At 42.3% G+C, this 19,371-nt stretch overlaps 1 protein-coding gene across 1 annotated transcript; it reads right to left on the bottom strand.

The window, feature by feature from the left end:
* Positions 1–4,053: 4,053 nt before the first annotated feature.
* LOC127495353 (uncharacterized) lies at positions 4,054–18,514 on the bottom strand. Its single transcript, XM_051862150.1, has 2 exons — positions 15,623–18,514; positions 4,054–4,761 (listed from the first exon to the last, which is right to left on the bottom strand). The coding sequence occupies exon 1, from the start codon at positions 18,512–18,514 to the stop codon at positions 17,330–17,332; it is 1,185 nt and encodes a 394-aa protein (XP_051718110.1). The 3' UTR covers positions 4,054–4,761; positions 15,623–17,329.
* Positions 18,515–19,371: the final 857 nt, after the last annotated feature.

Genomic DNA, 19,371 nt, shown 5'->3' with positions numbered 1-19,371 from the left:
ACATATTTAATGTTATTAATGTTCCCTGTTTGTCAAAAGCCAATAAAAAAAGAAAAGAAAGATACGCTGTACCGAGTCTTTCCAAAAAAAGTCGAGCTCCTGGAGGCGTGCCTGCCGTGGGCAGAGCTAAAGAGTCACGAGCGCGCGCAGCTTTTGTGTAGAGATTGTCTGCAAGCTGCGACATCATTACAAATAAAAAGGGAACAAAAACGTTTGTGTTGTTTGCATTTTATGCACTTGCGCGCTGATTGCCAACAAAACACAGACATTTGATGCAGTTTTACTCACCACCTGCGAACTGCAAATCCAGGGCCGAACTGGGACTTGTTTACAAAGTATTCATCACTGAAATCCCGGGAACAAACAAATATACCTGAACAACTCCATTGCTGCCCCGGAAAAACAAACTTCATCCACTGTTCCCTTAACGCTGGGTTCTTTGGGAAGCTGAAAAAGGTAACCTTTCCCTCAAAACCAAAAAACACACTCTTTTGGTGACAGGAGCTGCGTCTCATTTCAGAGGCTTTCAGAGGCATTTTCAGTCGCATTTGAAGGCTGCATACGTCATCAAGGATGCAATATTTAAGAAAAGTAACCGTACTAAAATTGACTGATATTCATTGTGAAGTGTAAAATACTGTAATTTCTTTCTTACTTTGCAATCTAATGGTTATTTTTCTTAAATGAGACTGCCTCGATGATGTATGCAGCCTTCGAAGGGTGCAGCTCCTGAATTGGGACACAGCCATTGTTGAAAAATCTCTTGGATTCCATATCCTGAACGAAGCGTGTTGATGGGCGTGCTCTTGGTCTTTCTCTGGGTGGTGTGTGTGTGCACGCTTATCAGAGAGAAGTGCCTATACAAGGAATTCCATTCTTATTATGTGATAAAGGCCATAATCGAAAAAAATTCAGCAAAACATGTCCACAACCGGAAGTAGTATATTTGGCACAAAAATACTCTGTCATACGTCCAACTCGTGTTTTGAAACTTTGGCCATGTTTAGCATGAGAATGCAACTCTTTAACAGTGTAAATAAGTCAGAATGCATGAAATAGCATTACACCCCCCCCTTTAACGTTTTCCTGTGAGATCGGGTTGGCAATACACATACACTATATTGCGAAAAGTATTGGGACACATTTAGGTGTTCCAATCACTTCCAAGGCCACAGGTGTATAAAATCAAGCATCTAGGCATGCAGACTGCTTCTACAAACATTTGTGAAAGAATGGGTCACTCTCAGGAGCTCAGTGAATTCAAGCGTAGTACCGTGATAGGTTGCCACCTGTGCAATAAGTCCATTCGTGAAATTTCCCCACGGTCACCTGTTAGTGGTATCATAACAAAGTGGAAGCAATTAGGAACAACAGCAACTCAGCCACGAAGTGGTAGGCCACGTAAAATCACAAAGCGAGATTAGCGCATGCTGAGGCGCACAGTGCGCAGAAGTCGCCAACTTTCTGCAGAGTCAATAGCTACAGACCTCCAAACTTCGTGTGGCCTTCAGATTAGCTCAAGAACAGTGAGAGAGCTTCATGGAATGGGTTTCCATGGCTGAGCAGCTGCATCCAAGCCTTACATCACCAAGTGCAATGCAAAGCGTCGGATGCAGTGGTGTAAAACATGCCGCCACTGGACTCTAGAGCTGTGGAGACGTGTTCTCTGGAGTGACGAATCACGCTTCTCTTTCTGGCAATCCGATGGATGAGTCTGGGTTTGGGGGATGCCAGGAGAATGGTACTTGCCTGACTGCATTGTGCTAAGTGTAAAGTTTGGTGGAGGGGGGATTATGGTGTGGGGTTTGGGGGATGCCAGGAGAATGGTACTTGCCTGACTGCATTGTGCTAAGTGTAAAGTTTGGTGGAGGGGGGATTATGGTGTGGGGTTGTTTTTCAGGGGTTGGGCTTGGCCCCTTAGTTACAGTGAAAGGAACTCTTAATGCTTCAGCATACCAAGACACTTTGGACAATTTCATGCTCCCAACTTTGTGGGAACCGTTTGGGGATGGCCCCTTCCTGTTTCAACATGACTGCGCACCAGTGCACAAAGCAAGGTCCATAAAGACATGGATGAGTGAGTTTGTTGTGGAGGAACTTGACTGGCCTGCACAGAGTCCTGACCTCAACCCGATAGAACTTATGATTCAGCCTCAATTATCACCCCTCAAGAACAGATTCAGTGCTTTACAACTATAGGACAGGAAGAGCTAAATAAACTTATCACTGCGTCTAAACCAACAACATGTTTATTAGATCCAATACCCACTAAACTACTGAAAGAATTGTTACCTGTAGCAGAAGAGCCTCTTCTCAATATTATTAACTTGTCTTTATCTCTAGGTCATGTCCCAAGACCGTTCAAGCTAGCAGTTATTAAGCCTCTCATTAAGAAACCACAATTAGATTCAAATGTATTGGCAAATTATAGAGCCATTTCAAATCTTCCATTTATATCTAAAATACTAGAAAAAGTGGTGTCGGTCCAATTGTGCTCCTTCTTGCAAAAAAAAAACGCTCTCTATGAAAAATTTCAGTCAGGATTCAGGTCTCATCATAGCACAGAAACTGCGCTCGTTAAAATTACAAACGACTTACTTCTAGCTTCTGACCAAGGCTGTATCTCAATATTAATGCTACTTGATCTCAGTGCTGCGTTTGACACTATAGATCATAAAATACTCCTAGATCGACTACAAAATTACACTGGTATTCAGGGACAGGCATTACGGTGGTTTAGGTCGTATCTATCAGACGGTCACAATTTTGTTTATTTAAACGGGGAAAAATCTAAGATAACAATAGTAAATTATGGAGTGCCGCAAGGATCTGTGTTAGGCCCTCTGCTATTTTCAATATACATGCTGCCACTTGGTAATATTATAAGAAGACATGGAATTAGTTTCCACTGCTATGCTGATGATACTCAGTTATATATTTCAACACAACCTGATGAAATCTCTAAATTATCCAAGCTGACAGAGTGTGTTAAAAAAGTAAAACATTGGATGACTAGTAATTTTCTTCTGTTAAATTCAGATAAGACTGAAGTATTACTTATTGGGCCAAAAACCAGTACACAGAATCTCTCGGACTACAACCTGCATTTAGAAGGATGTACTGTTACTCCATCCTTGACAGTTAAAGACCTGGGTGTTATATTAGACAGCAACTTGTCCTTTGAAAATCATATCTCATATGTTACAAAAACAGCCTTCTTCCACCTCAGAAACATTGCTAAGATACGGAATATGTTATCTGTTTCTGATGCAGAAAAGTTAGTTCATGCTTTCATGACGTCTAGACTAGATTACTGTAATGCATTATTAGCTGGTTGTCCTGCTTCTTCAATAAACAAGCTACAATTAGTACAAAATGCAGCTGCTAGAGTTCTTACCAGGTCAAGAAAATATGATCATATAACACCAATTTTATCATCTCTTCACTGGTTACCTATTAAGTTCCGTATCGATTATAAAGTACTGCTAATGACCTACAAGGCTCTAAATGGTTTAGCTCCTGTGTACTTAACCGATCTTCTATCGCCCTACAATCCTTCACGAAGATCACAAAACTCTGGACTTCTGGTTGTACCTAGGATAGCCAAGTCCTCTAAAGGAGGGAGACCATTTTCACATTTGGCTCCTAAACTCTGGAATAGCCTTCCTGATAATGTTCGGGACTCAGACTCAGACATTCTCTAAATTGTAATGATGACATGCACTCTCTGTAAAGCTGCTTTGAAACGATATGTATTGTGAAAAGCGCTATACAAATAAATGTGAATTGAATTGAAAAGAACAGATAGAACACCTTTGGGATAAATATATAGAGCGGAGACTGCGAGCCAGGCCTTCTCACCAACATCATTGCCTGACCTCACAAATGCACTTATAGAAGAATGGTCAAAAATTCCCATAAACACACTCCTAAACCTTGTGGAAAGCCTTCCCAGAAGAGTTGAGGCTGTTATAGCTGCAAAGGGTGGGTCAACTCCATATTAAACCCTACAGATTAAGAATGGGATGTCATTAAAGTTCATGTGCACGTAAGTCAAGTCAAGTCACCTTTATTTATATAGCGCTTTTTACAATGTAGATTGTGTCAAAGCAGCTTTACATTGATAACTGGTACATTGTTTGGCTGCACAGCAGCTCTTAAAGAATAGTGTCAATGCAGGCAGATCAAAGCACTGTTGAATATCAAATGTCAAGTCAAGTGTCCCCAACTAAGCAAGCCAGAGGCGACAGCGGCAAGGAACCCAAACTCCATCAGGTGACATCAGGTGGCAGACAAGTGGCAAATTGGTGTTAAAATGGAGAAAAAAACCTTGGGAGAAACCAGGCTTAGTCGGGGTGCCAGTTCTCCTCTGGCCAACAGTGCTTTGTTACAATTCAGGTTGCTATCATAAGTCCAATAGGATCGCAACATTAAAAGTATTTATTTCAGTTCCATCCAATTGAGGATCGTATTCATCACGCCGGTATGGACGGTTGTTGAGGAACTGTGTCGTGGCTGTCGTGTCGATGAGGCCTTCACAGTGGATGATCTAGTTGACTCAATCTCTGCTGATACTTCAGGGCTGCGTTGTGGTCGTGTCAAGGTGCAGGTCCTTGGTCTCACCTGGATACGGCCCGGATCCGGTTGACTACGGTGAACCTCGGGATAAACAGAAAGACTAATATTAGCGTAGATGCCATTCTTCTTCTGATGTAACGAGTACATCAGGTGTTATAGGAAGTGTTCCCGGTTCCGGCTGACCTAATTTATGCAGCCTAATAATCCTTTAACGGATTTGGAAATATAAATTGGTAATGTGTTATGTGTATGCCAGGTTAAAGAGATGCGTTTTTAGTCTAGATTTAAACTGACAGAGTGTGTCTGCTTCCCAAACAATGCTAGGAAGATTGTTCCAGAGTTTAGGTGCCAAATAGGAGAAGGATCTACTGCCTGCGGTTGATTTTGATATTCTAGGTATTATCAGCTGGCCTGAATTCTGAGATCGCAATAGACGTGAAGGACTATAATGAATTAGGAGCTCGCTCAGGTACTGGGGAGCTAAACCATTTAGTGCTTTGTAAGTAATTAGCAAGATTTTAAAATCTATACGATGTTTAACAGGAAGCCAATGCAGTGTTGACAGAACTGGGCTAATATGGTCATACTTCCTGGTTCTAGTAAGAACTCTAGCTGCTGCATTTTGTACGAGCTGTAGTTTATTTATCAGGCGAGCAGAACAACCACCCAGTAGAGCATTACAGTAATCTAGCCTTGAGGTCATGAACGCATGGACTAACTGTTCTGCATTTTTCATTGAGAGCATATGTCGTAGTTTAGATATATTTTTAAGATGGAAGAATGCGGTTTTACAGATGCTAGTAACATGGCCTTCAAATGAAAGATTGGTATCAAAGAGCACACCCAGGTTCCTAACTGACGACGAAGACTTAACAGAGCAGCCATCAAGTGTTAGACAATATTCTAGGTTATTACGTGAAGAAGTTTTTGGTCCAAAAATTAGAATCTCTGTTTTTTCTGAATTTAGTAGTAGGAAATTACTGGTCATCCAATTTTTTATATCAGCTATGCATTCCGTTAATTTTGTGAATTGGTAAGTTTCGTCAGGGCGCGAAGAAATATAGAGCTGAGTATCATCAGCGTAACAGTGAAAACTAACGTAAAGGCAGGTGTCCCAAAACTTTTGGCAATATAGTGTATATCTGATGCACCCTGTTCAGATAACATTGATTATAAATAATTCAAACCCTTTAATAGCAGCATTTCTGTTCCTTGTGTAAAAGGAGCAGTTTGTCACTGACCACTTCATTTATTAATGTGCAGGATTTTTGAAGTCACTGGTGCAAATTATATTTTGAGTTACCAGGGAGAACAGGAGTTCAGGTGTAGAGGAGTTCAGCTTCAGTGATCTGTGTACAGAGTGAGAAACAGAAAAGACTGGTCATGTTAAATACAAAAATAGATGCCTACATTTGAAACCACTTGCAACAAAACCACAACTGCATAAGCTGTGAATGAAGTCAACATGCAGAATGATGCATGAAAAAATAAGGGGGCACAGTACTCATGCACTAACTTATTTTCATGCTGTTTTTCATAAAGCCAAAAGTCAAACAAGGCTGTCAGACTTAAAATTGCACATAAGCACTGACAAAGAAATATAAATAGGATGCAGTATTGGTGGTACACAGTTTTATGGTCACTTATATGATCATATAGCCAGGAAAAGAACACACTGACCTTTTCAATCACATGGTGTAATAGCAGGGGCTACTGTCACACAAGACGTAAGTTATCACAATGACAAAATATAAACAGTATGAGCAAATTCATGAGCAAAAATGTAAATAGATAACAATTTCAAGTTCTAGTTCAGTTTACTTCTTAAGCACGTTTAAAAACATCAGTGAGGCTGATCAAAGTGCTTTACAATACAAACAAAACAAAAACATGAAGCAGACATAAAAACAACGTATTAAAAGCCAAAAAAAAAAAAAAAAAAAAAAAAAAAAAACCTTTTAAGACTAGATTTGAACACAGATATTGTAGGAGCCATCCTAATGTAGTTAGGCAGGCTGTTCCATAATGTGGGGCCTGCCACTGCAAAAGCTCTATTTCCTCTGCTCTTTAAACAAGCTTTAGGAATTTGGAGTTTTGTTCTTAGATCCTAAGCTTCTTGAGGGATTATAGGGGTGCAGTAAATTAGTCAAATAGTTAGGTGATTTTTAAAAATGATTTATACCAGGGCTCTGAACCGGTTCAATGGATGAAAACTAAAGCCAGAAACTAACAAAATTTTAACAGGAACATATATGGTATAGTCCAATGGTCATGCCATTACTGCATTATAGCCTATCTAGCCTATGGTATAGCCTATGCAATGTTGACACGTTGGATGTTGACGCATCCAACGTGTGTGAAATGCCCACACTCAGCTGTCAAGTCATCCTAGGTAAGTTACAATGGCAATGTGCTGTCATTAGCTGTTGGAGCTCAGGAGTTTATCCGAAGAGATGTCACCATGGCAGGTTATATCCAGCATGGTGTGTGTTTTGAAACCAGCGAAAATTGCAGGTTAGTGCAGAACCGCTACTATTCAGGAAATTTTAAAAAAATATATTTTTTAAGGCAGCGGCTATTTGCTTACAAATAACATATTTTCTTAGCAATAGATGCTATTTACACTAAGTGAAAATAGTGATATATTCTATTTACACTAAGTGACAATAGCAGCATTTTCTCAGTGATATGCTACTTACATTAAAGGGTTAGTTCACCCAAAAATGAAAATTACCCTATGATTTACTCACCCAAGCCATCCTAGGTGTATATGACATTCTTCTTTCAGACTAATATAATCAGAGTTATATTAAATAATGTCCAGGGTAATCCATGCTTTATAATGGGAGTGGATGGTGCCCCAAATTCTAAAGACAGAAAAACTGCATTCATCCATTATAAAGAAGTCCACACGGCTCCGGGGCGTTCATAAAGGCCTTCTAAAGCGAAGCGATGCATTTGTGTAAGTAAAATATCCATATTTAAAACTTTAGAAACTGTAATCTCTAACTTCTACTAGCGCATTCATGAGAGAGTGGCGTTCCAGCTTGTGACGTAAGACGCATGCGCAGCGTGAGCTCCGGTGAGAATATGCTAGTCTCGCGAGAACCAAGGAAATCCATGTGAAGAAGCGAATTATTTGAGCTATACTCTACATTTTATTAGTATTTAAATGCTAATTTCTTGTGAATATCCGGGTTGCTTCAACAAAGCTAAAGTCTTGAGATTACGTGCGTCGACATCAAAGGGAGTTGCAGAGCGCTGTGCGTGACTGGCTGCCGCTTCAAACCTGGATTGTTTGTTTGTATGTTTTGCTGCACTGATCGGATTACTGTTTTATTTGTATTTCTATATCACCATCGGATTACTGTGCTTTTCGGATTACTCCAATTCTAACTGTTGGTGCTTTGGACTTGATTGTTGACTGCAATTTTTACGGCCTGCAAGTTTTGCCATCGGGCTGCTGTGAGCTCTCTACCCCGTTGCGTCTTCCACCACTTTCATCTCATCAGATGGGTGAGTTACCGCCTTCTCTATCAGTTGCGCGGTTTGTTTACTGCTTGCTATCTGGGTGTGTTGTCTCTCTCTTAGTCTGCTGTTTTTGGTGATGTGACTTACGGGGTTTGGATAACGTGGTTTTCGCTAGTGATTGGCATGTACTCCGACAATATGAACATGCCTCGGCAAACAGTTTTTCAGTTTGTTTTGCTGCTGCAGCCTCCTCCATCTCCCGGAGTTCCTGGTCGGTATACTCCGGTTCAAAAAAAATATGGCTGGGCAAAAAACAAAGTCTTCTCTTGGCTTATATCGGAATCCTCCAACATTTTTCTTAAGAAATCCTAGTTTTGTACTTTTTATTCGTGACCAGTAATTTGTTTTGCTCTCTCCTCTGCACTTCCGTGTTCGTCACCGGAACTCACACTGCGCATGCGTCCTAGGTCATAAGCTGGGACGCCACTCTCTCGTGAATGCGCGTATGACAGTTAGCAGAAGCTAGAGATTACAGTTTATAAAGTTTGAAATATGTATATTTTTCTTACACCAACGCATTGCTTCACTTCAGAAGGCCTTTATTAACCCCCCGGAGCCGTGTGGACTTCTTTTATAATGGATGAGTGCATTTTTTTCTGTCTTTAGAATTTGGGGCACCATCCACTCCCATTATAAAGCATGGATTAGCCTGGACATTATTTAATATAACTCCGATTATAGTTGTCTGAAAGAAGAATGTCATATACACCTAGGATGGCTTGAAGGTGAGTAAATCATGGGGTAATTTTCATTTTTGGGTGAACTATCCCTTTAAGTGAAAATAGCGATATATTCTATTTACACTATATAAAAGTCTTTGCAATAAGTGCAAATAGTTGTTAGATGCTAAAAAGATCTTTTTAAATCTTGTGTAGCCCAATCAGACATTGGTGGGTGGAGTTAGTATAAATAGCCTTTGCCAATTAAACAAGCTATATGACTTAGCCTGACTTAGTGTAAATACACACTCTGATTTTTAAATTATTAAACATCTTGTCAAAGTTAGTATTGGCTTTATGTATTGTAAGACACTTGCATGTGTCGTTATATTTTGAACATTTTCCCAAAATCAAGCTCAAATGGAGTTACAAGGTGTTTTACCATGAATGTCGTGTATTGTCAGTCAAAAACGGCTGCATCTGAGGTGGAAAGTATATTGCATTAAGGTTTTATCAACAGGTTACAAAGGTTATTGTAGCTATATGTTGGTGCTCAGTTTTTACTGTCATTTAATATATTTGGCCAAAAGCTTGTGTTATATGTAAGGTTCCACCCACTAGCCCAACGACGGCATCTAGTGGTCTGGTCGAAGGTATTTCGCGTGTACGTCCTCTGGCACTTCTGTAAAATTCATCTTAATTTAATACAACTTTGGTTTCCAATTCAATTCTGACTTCGTGAATAATTTAATCTGACTCCAATTAGAAATGACTCTTAGTTTCATAATTTTTCCGATGTAACAGCTGATCATAAGATTAGTTGTGCTTTAATTTAGATCTTTGATCGTTCTGGATATCTCATAATTTCAGTTATTCGTTCATTACGGTCTCATCATCGCTTAGAGAAATTCACATCGGCCGGCTGCGTTCTCACGGACATAAATTCGCCAGTTTATGATCTAGTCAGAGGGTGCAGAGTTTTACTAATGCATTTGAGTCGAACCGCCACATGCTTGTTCATACAAAAATACAGTTTTCTTAGTCACGATACTGCAACTTGCTAATTCAATAACAGACAAACTCAAAAAGTCCCATGATGTGCCAATATGCTCCTTTCATGGGGCTCTCTGGCTTGACCTGTCCTGACGCAGATTTACGGAAATGACGGACTCCAATAATCTACTAGTCATAATGATTTTAGAAGAATCCAAGATAAATCAAGATTAACATTTATTGTTTTTGCCAGGCAGGATAAAACATCAATTAAGGAATTAAAAGGGTACATCACACAACTGATCAGCATAAAATACAAAGTACAATTCAAAACAAAATATTAAAAAGAATTTCAAAGAGTCAGCATACCTGGCAAATAGAGAGATACACACAGCAATTGTGCGGGAAGTTCTGAATGCAGATTCTTCCTTGAGTGGTTTGCCAAATCCCTTTAAATACCCCAAGTCTAACAAAAGGACAGTAAACATTTAGCACCCAAATATTTATGCAGCTTTTGTTGGACCTTTTCTCGTGCCCCCAAAGGGTCACATGCCTGGGTTTGGGGATCAAAACAAATGGTTAACAAAGATCTTTATTGGGGCATCTCCCACACCAGGAGAACAGGTTTTGTTTTCTTTATTCTTGTCTGTTCTATTGATGTAGGAGTGATACCATCTTACCAGTCGCACCCGAAGTATTTACATTGAGGTCACTTAAAGCAGATAAGATAACAGATTTGTGAGACTTGCATGGCCTGAGGGGAAGGAGAGGGTGTGAGGAGCCAGAAACTCAGCATGGGGGGGGGAAGAGAGGAGGTCGAGCCGGGTGTCCTGCGCTCTTTCTCGCAGATCCTTTCTTCAGATTAGAGAGTTCTATTGTTTTATTACAGGATAGGAATCTTGAATTCAGTCTTGGTAAAATCCATCCTTACATATAAAAGACAAAGAATTACGCACAGGCTGTATTGGCTAAGACACTCTTCTTGGCTCCTCAAATACATAAAACATTAGCCTTTACACACATTGTGGTTTGAATAAAGAAAATGGTGTACTTTTTCAAAGAACCAGGTCTTTATTTATCCTTGCACTGCAAACAAGCAGAGACGTTCTCCAAAATGCTTGCAGGACTTCATTCACAATTGATGAGGGTGGAGAAACTGTACGAGGTTTTGCTGACTGCTTGAGGATCCACTGGAGTTACGAGGTTAGTCACAAGCTCTTAGTATATAGTTCAATTCAATCTCTGGTATAAAGTATAGGGGGAAAAATAAATAACAAATAACATTGTTAACCGGTATTTTTTCTAATCAAACCGTTTTCGGAACGATAATGTTACAGAAGGAACGCATGAACAGAATCATTAAAATACTGATTTTTGGAGTGAACTGATTTAATTTTTTAATTAATTATTCATTTATTTTCTTTTTTAATCCCTGATTTGTACACAAGCAGCAGAATTTTAAACTCAATTCTGTAATGAATGAATTCAGTGTACAGATCTCAGAAGGGGAGTAACGTGAGCAAATATTTTGCATCACTTCAGAAATCTCGCTGCTGCATTTTGTACCACTTGTAAGCGAGAAATTTGAGACTTAGTCATAATAAAAGGGAATTTCAGTAATCCAGCCGAGACATACAGTAATAAAAGTGTGGATTGGAAAGCCTGGATTTAACATCATCCAAACACACTAACAGAGAATTTAGAACAGTCTGATTCAATGGTGTAGCGTCTTCCCTCTGGTTCCACCATCATCCTCAGTCACCTCGACTGCCACCATGGCTCCTCCCTCCATCGGCTCCACCGTTGGCCTTCTGCTCTGGGTCATCCTCTGGCTCCTCCCACCATCGTCTCCTCTCTGGTACCTACCACCATCGACTCCTCTCTGGTTGTCTTCTCATTGGTGTGTCCCTCTGCCTGCTCCTCATCCTGCTCCATAGCCTCTTCTGTCCCACCTCAGTTTGGACTCATGTTTACAGCGTTATTATTGTTGTCTGTGTTTATTAAATGTGATTATTTCAATCATTCTGCGTCACGAATCTCATCTGTTGGATTACAGCTACCCATGACGTTAATGCCTCACACACCAAAACTTATTGTTTGTTCCTCCAAATCTGATCCGTATATGGTAACGTGTTATGATTGGTTTGGGGTAACAAGGAACAATAAGAGGGGTATATGAGAAAGCCCACACTGGGTGAGGGCGTTCTTCTCTATAGAACTCTGTATCTGCATTGAACAATTTTTTTTGCAGGAATAAAATTAACAAAAACATTTCCAGAGTGTATGTGTGTTTCACTGTTCAATAATACGTGCAATAATAATTCATGCTGCTATACACTTGTCCAATAATAATGGTGGTTACTCATATTAACACTCAAAATATTCAAAGTTGCTCAGAATATATACAATGATGATTCTGTTTTCTTAGCCTTTATATTACATTTATTTTTTTGTATTGTTATGCTAATTATTCATATGTATTATTAACCATTTTATCTTGTATTTATTTAACTATTGTATTTTAGTATATTTTTTTTTAATGTACTTTGTTTTATCTTAATGGACATTATTCTTTTGAATCTAGATTTTAAATGCACCTTTGGGGTTGTCACAAGAGTAATTTTAAATAAAGTGCTTGAACTAAACTTGAACTTGAAACTCTGGCAATATAGTGTTGGAGGTTCCCTTTCAGTCGGTCACGTTCGACGTACGTCAGTAGTGACCGACGAATTGGGATATCGCCAGAGAGCCCTATCAGCTTCGAGTGAAACTAAACAAGCCAATGGAATTGGCGTGCGATGTTTGCATAATGCGCACTGCCCCCGCCAGGTGGGTATAAATAGGGAAGCGGATGCAATCGCACTCTGTCTTTCGCTTCGGAGCCAACCTGTTATGTTCCTGCTATTTGACTGAGAGTGACTTCTCAAGCCTTTGAAGAGCCTTTGTTTCGTTGTGCTGGTGTTAAGGCACCCTACAGCGAAGCCACGAGCCTTCACAGAGCGAGCTTTCACAAGCTATTATACAGCTCTCAACTGCTGTTTTCACAGCATTGTTTTCTGCCCCGTCGGTTTGCGATTTGGGCCGGTTCCTCTGTGCGTGTGACTGCCAGGCGATCAGTGTGTACCTGCAGTCACATCGCGGCTGTTCCCTGTGTGCTTCAGCACAAAAGAACAAGAGCTGAATTTCCCCCTTCTAAAAGAGCTTAACAGACGAACACTGCGTCTTTTTCAAGAGGTCATTTTGTCTGTGCATTACTGGATGCGGTCGTTCCCTGGTCCGCGCTGATGGTCACAATCGCTGTGTCACATGCCTGGGCGTTCAGCATGCTGAGGCAGCTTTTGTAGATAGCTCATGTTCTCACTACAGGAACTCAGTGTTGAGGTCTAGACTCTCGTTCCTTGGTTCCCAGGGAGTAGGGGTCCCCTCCCCTATGCCCCGTTTGGCCGTTTTCTCTGGCTTCGGTCAGGGGAGCAGCGCGTTGGCATATAGGAATGGTGACCTGAGGATCACGGTTAGGGCTTCCCTGCTCCGCTCCGCAGGCCCCTATCCCCTCAACAACACTGCAGCCTGTGGTGTTGCCGGAGGATCGTGCTGGTCCCTATGTCGAGCGACCATCCGTTTCCTACGGTGCACCTGCCGACGAACAGAGGTCGATCGCGGCATCGGAAGGTGAGCTTGAGTCCTCAGGAGATGAAGATTCGGCTGCGCTACCTCCCTCCGGGACCGTAGCGTTGCCTGAGGTCGATCCCGAGTTGACGGCTATGCTTTCCCGGGCCGCCGAGAAGGTCGGGCTCGTCTGGAATCCTCCACCATGTCCCGAACCTTCTCGGCTGGACGATTGGTTTCTTGGGGCGGCCCGCGCTGGTCTTCAGCGTCCCGCCCCGGTACCATTCTTTCCGGAAGTGCATGAAGAGGTGACCAAGTCTTGGAGAACGCCGTATAGCATTCGTGCCAGGCCTGGTCCCTCTTCCACCTTCACCACACTGGATGGCGGGGAGGCTAAGGGGTACGCTGGGATCCCCCCAGTCGAGTGAGCCATTGCAATGCAATTGTGTCTAACGGCCGCTGGCTGGCGCGGTGAACCGCGTCTTCCATCCCAGGCCTGTAAATTCTCGTCAAGCTTGACGGAGAAAGCTTACAGAGCCTGCGGCCAGGCCGCCTCTGCCTTGCATGCCATGGCCCTGCTACAGATCTATCAGGCCAAAGCGCTCATGGACATGCCCCAGGGTGGTCTCGACCAACAGCTGCTGGGGCAGCTGCGTGCCGCCACTGATCTCGCCCTCCGGGCGACTAAGGTGACGGCTCGCTCTGTTGGTCAAGCGATGGCTACACTTCTAGTCCAGCAGCGCCACCTGTGGCTGACCTTGGCGGACATGAGGGAGACCGATAATTATCGGTTCCTGGACTCCCCCGTGTCTCAGGTCGGCCTATTCGGTGACGCGGTTGAGAGCTTCGCCCAGCAGTTCTCGGCCGCACAGAAGCAGACTGAGGCCATAAAACATATTCTGCCCCGAGGGTCCGCTGCTGCCTCCACCCCACCGCCGGCTGCACAACCTCAGTCTGCTCATCGCCAAGGGTGCCCACCTGCGTCGTCCTCCGCACCTGCTAAGTCTGCAAAGCAGCAGCCTCCACCCGCCAGACAGCCAGGAGCTGGTTGCGGACGTGGCACCCAGCCCGCTCAGACCCCAGCCAAGCCAGGTGGCAAGAGAACGAGAGAGCGGTCCTGGTATGGTCGACCTGGAGAAGAGGATGTCAGCTCTTCGGGAGATGATGCCCGCATCTCTGCCTCCCCCAGAGGAGGGCCGGGGGGAATTTGTGTCGTATTGTCCCGCCGCTGGCTTACCGGAGTCCAGCGGTACCCACCTTTTCACAAAAAGAGCTGTTTCCAAATCCTCCAGGTCCCAAGAGGGCGCGGCTGGCGGTGTGTGGTGCTCCGCCTCGCCACTATCAGCCCCCTCTTACCTCGCCAGCAGGTCCCAGTGTGTATGTCGAGGCCACCTCCCTTGCGCTGTCTCCCATACACACTGCCACCTCGCAGAGTCCGACCCCACTTCGGGCCGCTATGCCGTCCGAGTCGGGTCCCAGTACTCTGCCTCGCTGCCCCACGTCAGGTACGTCTGTGGTGCCTTTGGTCCCGCTGGCTCGGAGTCAAGTCAAGTCAAGTCATCTTTATTTATATAGCGCTCTTTACAATGTAGATTGTGTCAAAGCAGCTTTACATTGATAACTGGTACATTGTTTGGCTGCACAGCAGCTCTTAAAGAATAGTGTCAATGCAGGCAGATCAAAGCACTGTTGAATATCAAATGTCAAGTCAAGTGTCCCCAACTAAGCAAGCCAGAGGCGACAGCGGCAAGGAACCCAAACTCCATCAGGTGACATCAGGTGGCAGACAAGTGGCAAATTGGTGTTAAAATGGAGAAAAAAACCTTGGGAGAAACCAGGCTTAGTCGGGGTGCCAGTTCTCCTCTGGCCAACAGTGCTTTGTTACAATTCAGGTTGCTATCATAAGTCCAATAGGATCGCAACATTAAAAGTATTTATTTCAGTTCCATCCAATTGAGGATCGTATTCATCACGCCGGTATGGACGGTTGTTGAGGAACTGTGTCGTGGCTGTCGTGTCGATGAGGCCCTCACAGTGGATGATCTAGTTGACTCAATCTCTGCTGATACGTCAGGGCTGCGTTGTGGTCGTGTCAAGGCGCAGGTCCTTGGTCTCACCTGGATACGGCCCGGATCCGGTTGACTACGGTGAACCTCGGGATAAACAGAAAGACTAATATTAGCGTAGATGCCATTCTTCTTCTGATGTAACGAGTACATCAGGTGTTATAGGAAGTGTTCCCGGTTCCGGCTGACCTAATTTATGCAGCCTAATAATCCTTTAACGGATTTGAAAATATAAATTGGTAATGTGTTATGTGTATGCCAGGTTAAAGAGATGCGTTTTTAGTCTAGATTTAAACTGACAGAGTGTGTCTGCTTCCCGAACAATGCTAGGAAGATTGTTCCAGAGTTTAGGTGCCAAATAGGAGAAGGATCTACCACCTGCAGTTGATTTTGATATTCTAGGTATTATCAGCTGGCCTGAATTCTGAGATCGCAATAGACGTGAAGGACTATAATGAATTAGGAGCTCGCTCAGGTACTGGGGAGCTAAACCATTTAGTGCTTTGTAAGTAATTAGCAAGATTTTAAAATCTATACGATGTTTAACAGGAAGCCAATGCAGTGTTGACAGAACTGGGCTAATATGGTCATACTTCCTGGTTCTAGTAAGAACTCTAGCTGCTGCATTTTGTACGAGCTGTAGTTTATTTATCAGGCGAGCAGAACAACCACCCAGTAGAGCATTACAGTAATCTAGCCTTGAGGTCATGAACGCATGAACTAACTGTTCTGCATTTTTCATTGAGAGCATATGTCGTAGTTTAGATATATTTTTAAGATGGAAGAATGCGGTTTTACAGATGCTAGTAACATGGCCTTCAAATGAAAGATTGGTATCAAAGAGCACACCCAGGTTCCTAACTGACGACGAAGACTTAACAGAGCAGCCATCAAGTGTTAGACAATATTCTAGGTTATTACGTGAAGAAGTTTTTGGTCCAAAAATTAGAATCTGTTTTTTCTGAATTTAGTAGTAGGAAATTACTGGTCATCCAATTTTTTTATATCAGCTATGCATTCCGTTAATTTTGTGAATTGGTAAGTTTCGTCAGGGCGCGAAGAAATATAGAGCTGAGTATCATCAGCGTAACAGTGAAAACTAACGCCATGCTTCCTAATGATATCTCCCAAGGGTAGCATGTACAGAGTGAACAGCAACGGTCCTAGTACTGAGCCTTGTGGTACTCCATATTGAACTTGTGATCGATATGACATGTCTTCGTTTACTACTACAAACTGATAACGGTCAGATAAGTATGATTTGAACCATGACAATGCAATTCCACTAATGCCAACATAATTTTCGAGTCTATTTAAAAGAATATTGTGATCAATAGTGTCAAATGCTGCACTAAGATCCAGTAACACTAATAGAGAGATACAACCACGATCTGATGATAAGAGCAAATCATTAGTAACTCTAATGAGAGCAGTCTCAGTACTATGGTACGGTCTAAATCCTGACTGGAAATCCTCACAGATACCATTTCTTTCTAAAAAGGAACATAGCTGTGATGATACTGCCTTTTCTAGTATTTTTGACAGAAAAGTGAGATTTGAGATCGGCCTGTAATTGACTAATTCTCTAGGATCAAGTTGTGGTTTTTTAATAAGAGGTTTAATAATAGCCAGCTTAAAAGTTTTTGGTACGTATCCTAATGATAAAGATGAATTGACGATATTGAGAAGAGGGTCTATGACCTCTGGAAGCATTTCTTTCAATAGCTTAGTCGGTATAGGGTCTAACATACATGTTGTTGATTTTGATGATTTAACAAGTTTAGACAATTCTTCCTCTCCTAAAGCAGTAAATGAATTGAATTTTTCCTCAGGGACACTACAATGCACTATCTGACACGATACTGTAGTAGACGGTTGCATGGTTATTATTTTTTCTCAAATATTATCAATCTTGCAAGTAAAGAAGTTCATAAAGTTATTACTGCTGTGCTCTTTGGAAACATCAGAAGTTGAAGCTTTATTTCTTGTTAATTTAGCCACTGTATCAAATAAATACCTAGGGTTGTGTTTATTTTCTTCTAAGAGTTTTGAAAAATAGGCAGATCTAGCAGATTTTAAGGCCTTTCTGTACTCAATCATTCTCTCTCTCCACGAAATACGAAATACTTCTTGTTTTGATTTCTTCCAGCTGCGCTCCATTTTTCTGGCTGCTAACTTTAGGGCCCGAGTGTGCTCATTGTACCATGGCATTGGATTAATTTCCTTAATCTTTTTTAAACGCAAAGGAGCAACTGAGTCTAATGTGCTGGAAAAGACAGAGGCAATAGTTTCTGTTGCAACATCGAGGTCTTCTAAGCTGTCTGGTATGCTAAGGCGATGAAAATGATCAGGAAGATTATTTATAAAGCAATCTTTAGTGGTAGAAGTGATGGTTCTACCATATTTATGGCATGGAGGCAGTTTAGCCGCCTTGACTAAATGTAGTATACACGAGAATAGATAATGATCTGAGATGTCGTCACTCTGCTGCAGAATTTCAACAGCATCAATATCGATTCCATGTGACAATATTAGATCTAAAGTATGATTACGACAATGAGTGGGTCCTGACACATGTTGTCTAACACCAATAGAGTTTAGAATATCTGCAAATGCCAATCCTAATGCGTCTTTTTTATTATCTACATGAATATTAAAATCACCAACAACAAGGACTTTATCTGCAGCTAGTACTAACTCTGATAGAAAGTCAGCAAATTCTTTGATAAAGTCTGTATTGTGTCCTGGTGGCCTGTATACAGTAGCCAGCACAAATGTCAACTTACATAATGTTACGTAAAGTACCATAGTTTCGAAGGAATTATATTTGAAAGACTTCTGACTAATACTGTAAATATTACTATAGATTACAGCAACACCTCCCCCTTTGCCTTTCTGACGGGCATTGTGTCGATAATCATAACCTTGAGGACTAGACTCATTTAAAGTAATGTAATCGTCTGGTTTTAGCCAAGTTTCTGTCAAACACAGCACATCTAGATTATTATCTTTGATAATATCATTAACAATAAGTGATTTTGAAGAAAGGGATCTAATATTTAACAACCCGAGTTTTATCATTTGTTTAGCATTATTATCTCTATTTTTTATTTGTTGAACATCAATTAAATTTTTACCATTAAATGGGTTTGGAAGTTTTTTGTTTTTACTAATTCGGGGTACAGACACAGTCTCTATTTGAAAATATCTAGGTGTAAGAGTTTCTATGTGTTGAGAGTTATCTGAATTTTCTGACTTCGGAGTCTGGGAGCGTGGTTAGTGCTTCCCAGCCCGTCCCACTGGCTCATTCGTACCATCAGACTCAGCTATACGATTCAGTTCGCCTGGCATCCCCCGGTATTCAGGAGTGTCCACTACACTTGCATGTCCCTGGACAATGCACCTGTTCTCCGGGCTGAGATTGCTGTCCTTCTGGTGCTTATACAGAAACACATTTTCGAATGCATCCGTCCCCAGGATTGGTTCGCAGCGATCGACCTGAAGGACGCGTACTTTCATGTCTCGATTCTGCCTCGACACAGACCCTTCCTACAGTTTGTACTGATATGCCCGACCCTCAAACGCAGAGTCCTACCCTTCGGGCTGGCCCTGTCGCCCCGCGTCTTTACCAAAGTTGCGGAAGCGGCCATCGTTCCGCTCAAGGAACAGGGCGTTCGCATTCTCAACTACCTCGACGACTGGCTCATTCTGGCCAGCTTGCGAGAGCGGTTGTGCGAACACAGGAACATGATGTTAGCTCACCTCAGCCGGTTGGGTCTTCACCCCCGGGCAGAGGATCTCTTATCTCGGTATGGAACTGGACTCGGTCGCCCGGACAGCACGCCTCACCGAGGAGCGCATCCAGTCAGTGTTGAACTGCCTGAGTTCACTCAAGGGCAGGACAGCGGCCCCACTGAAACTTTTTCACAGGCTCCTGG

Source organism: Ctenopharyngodon idella, chromosome 15 (assembly GCF_019924925.1).
Source record: "Ctenopharyngodon idella isolate HZGC_01 chromosome 15, HZGC01, whole genome shotgun sequence".
Taxonomy (NCBI): Eukaryota; Metazoa; Chordata; class Actinopteri; order Cypriniformes; family Xenocyprididae; genus Ctenopharyngodon; species Ctenopharyngodon idella.
Note: the sequence above shows the minus strand (reverse complement) of the source record. Positions and strands in the feature narration are given on the sequence as shown.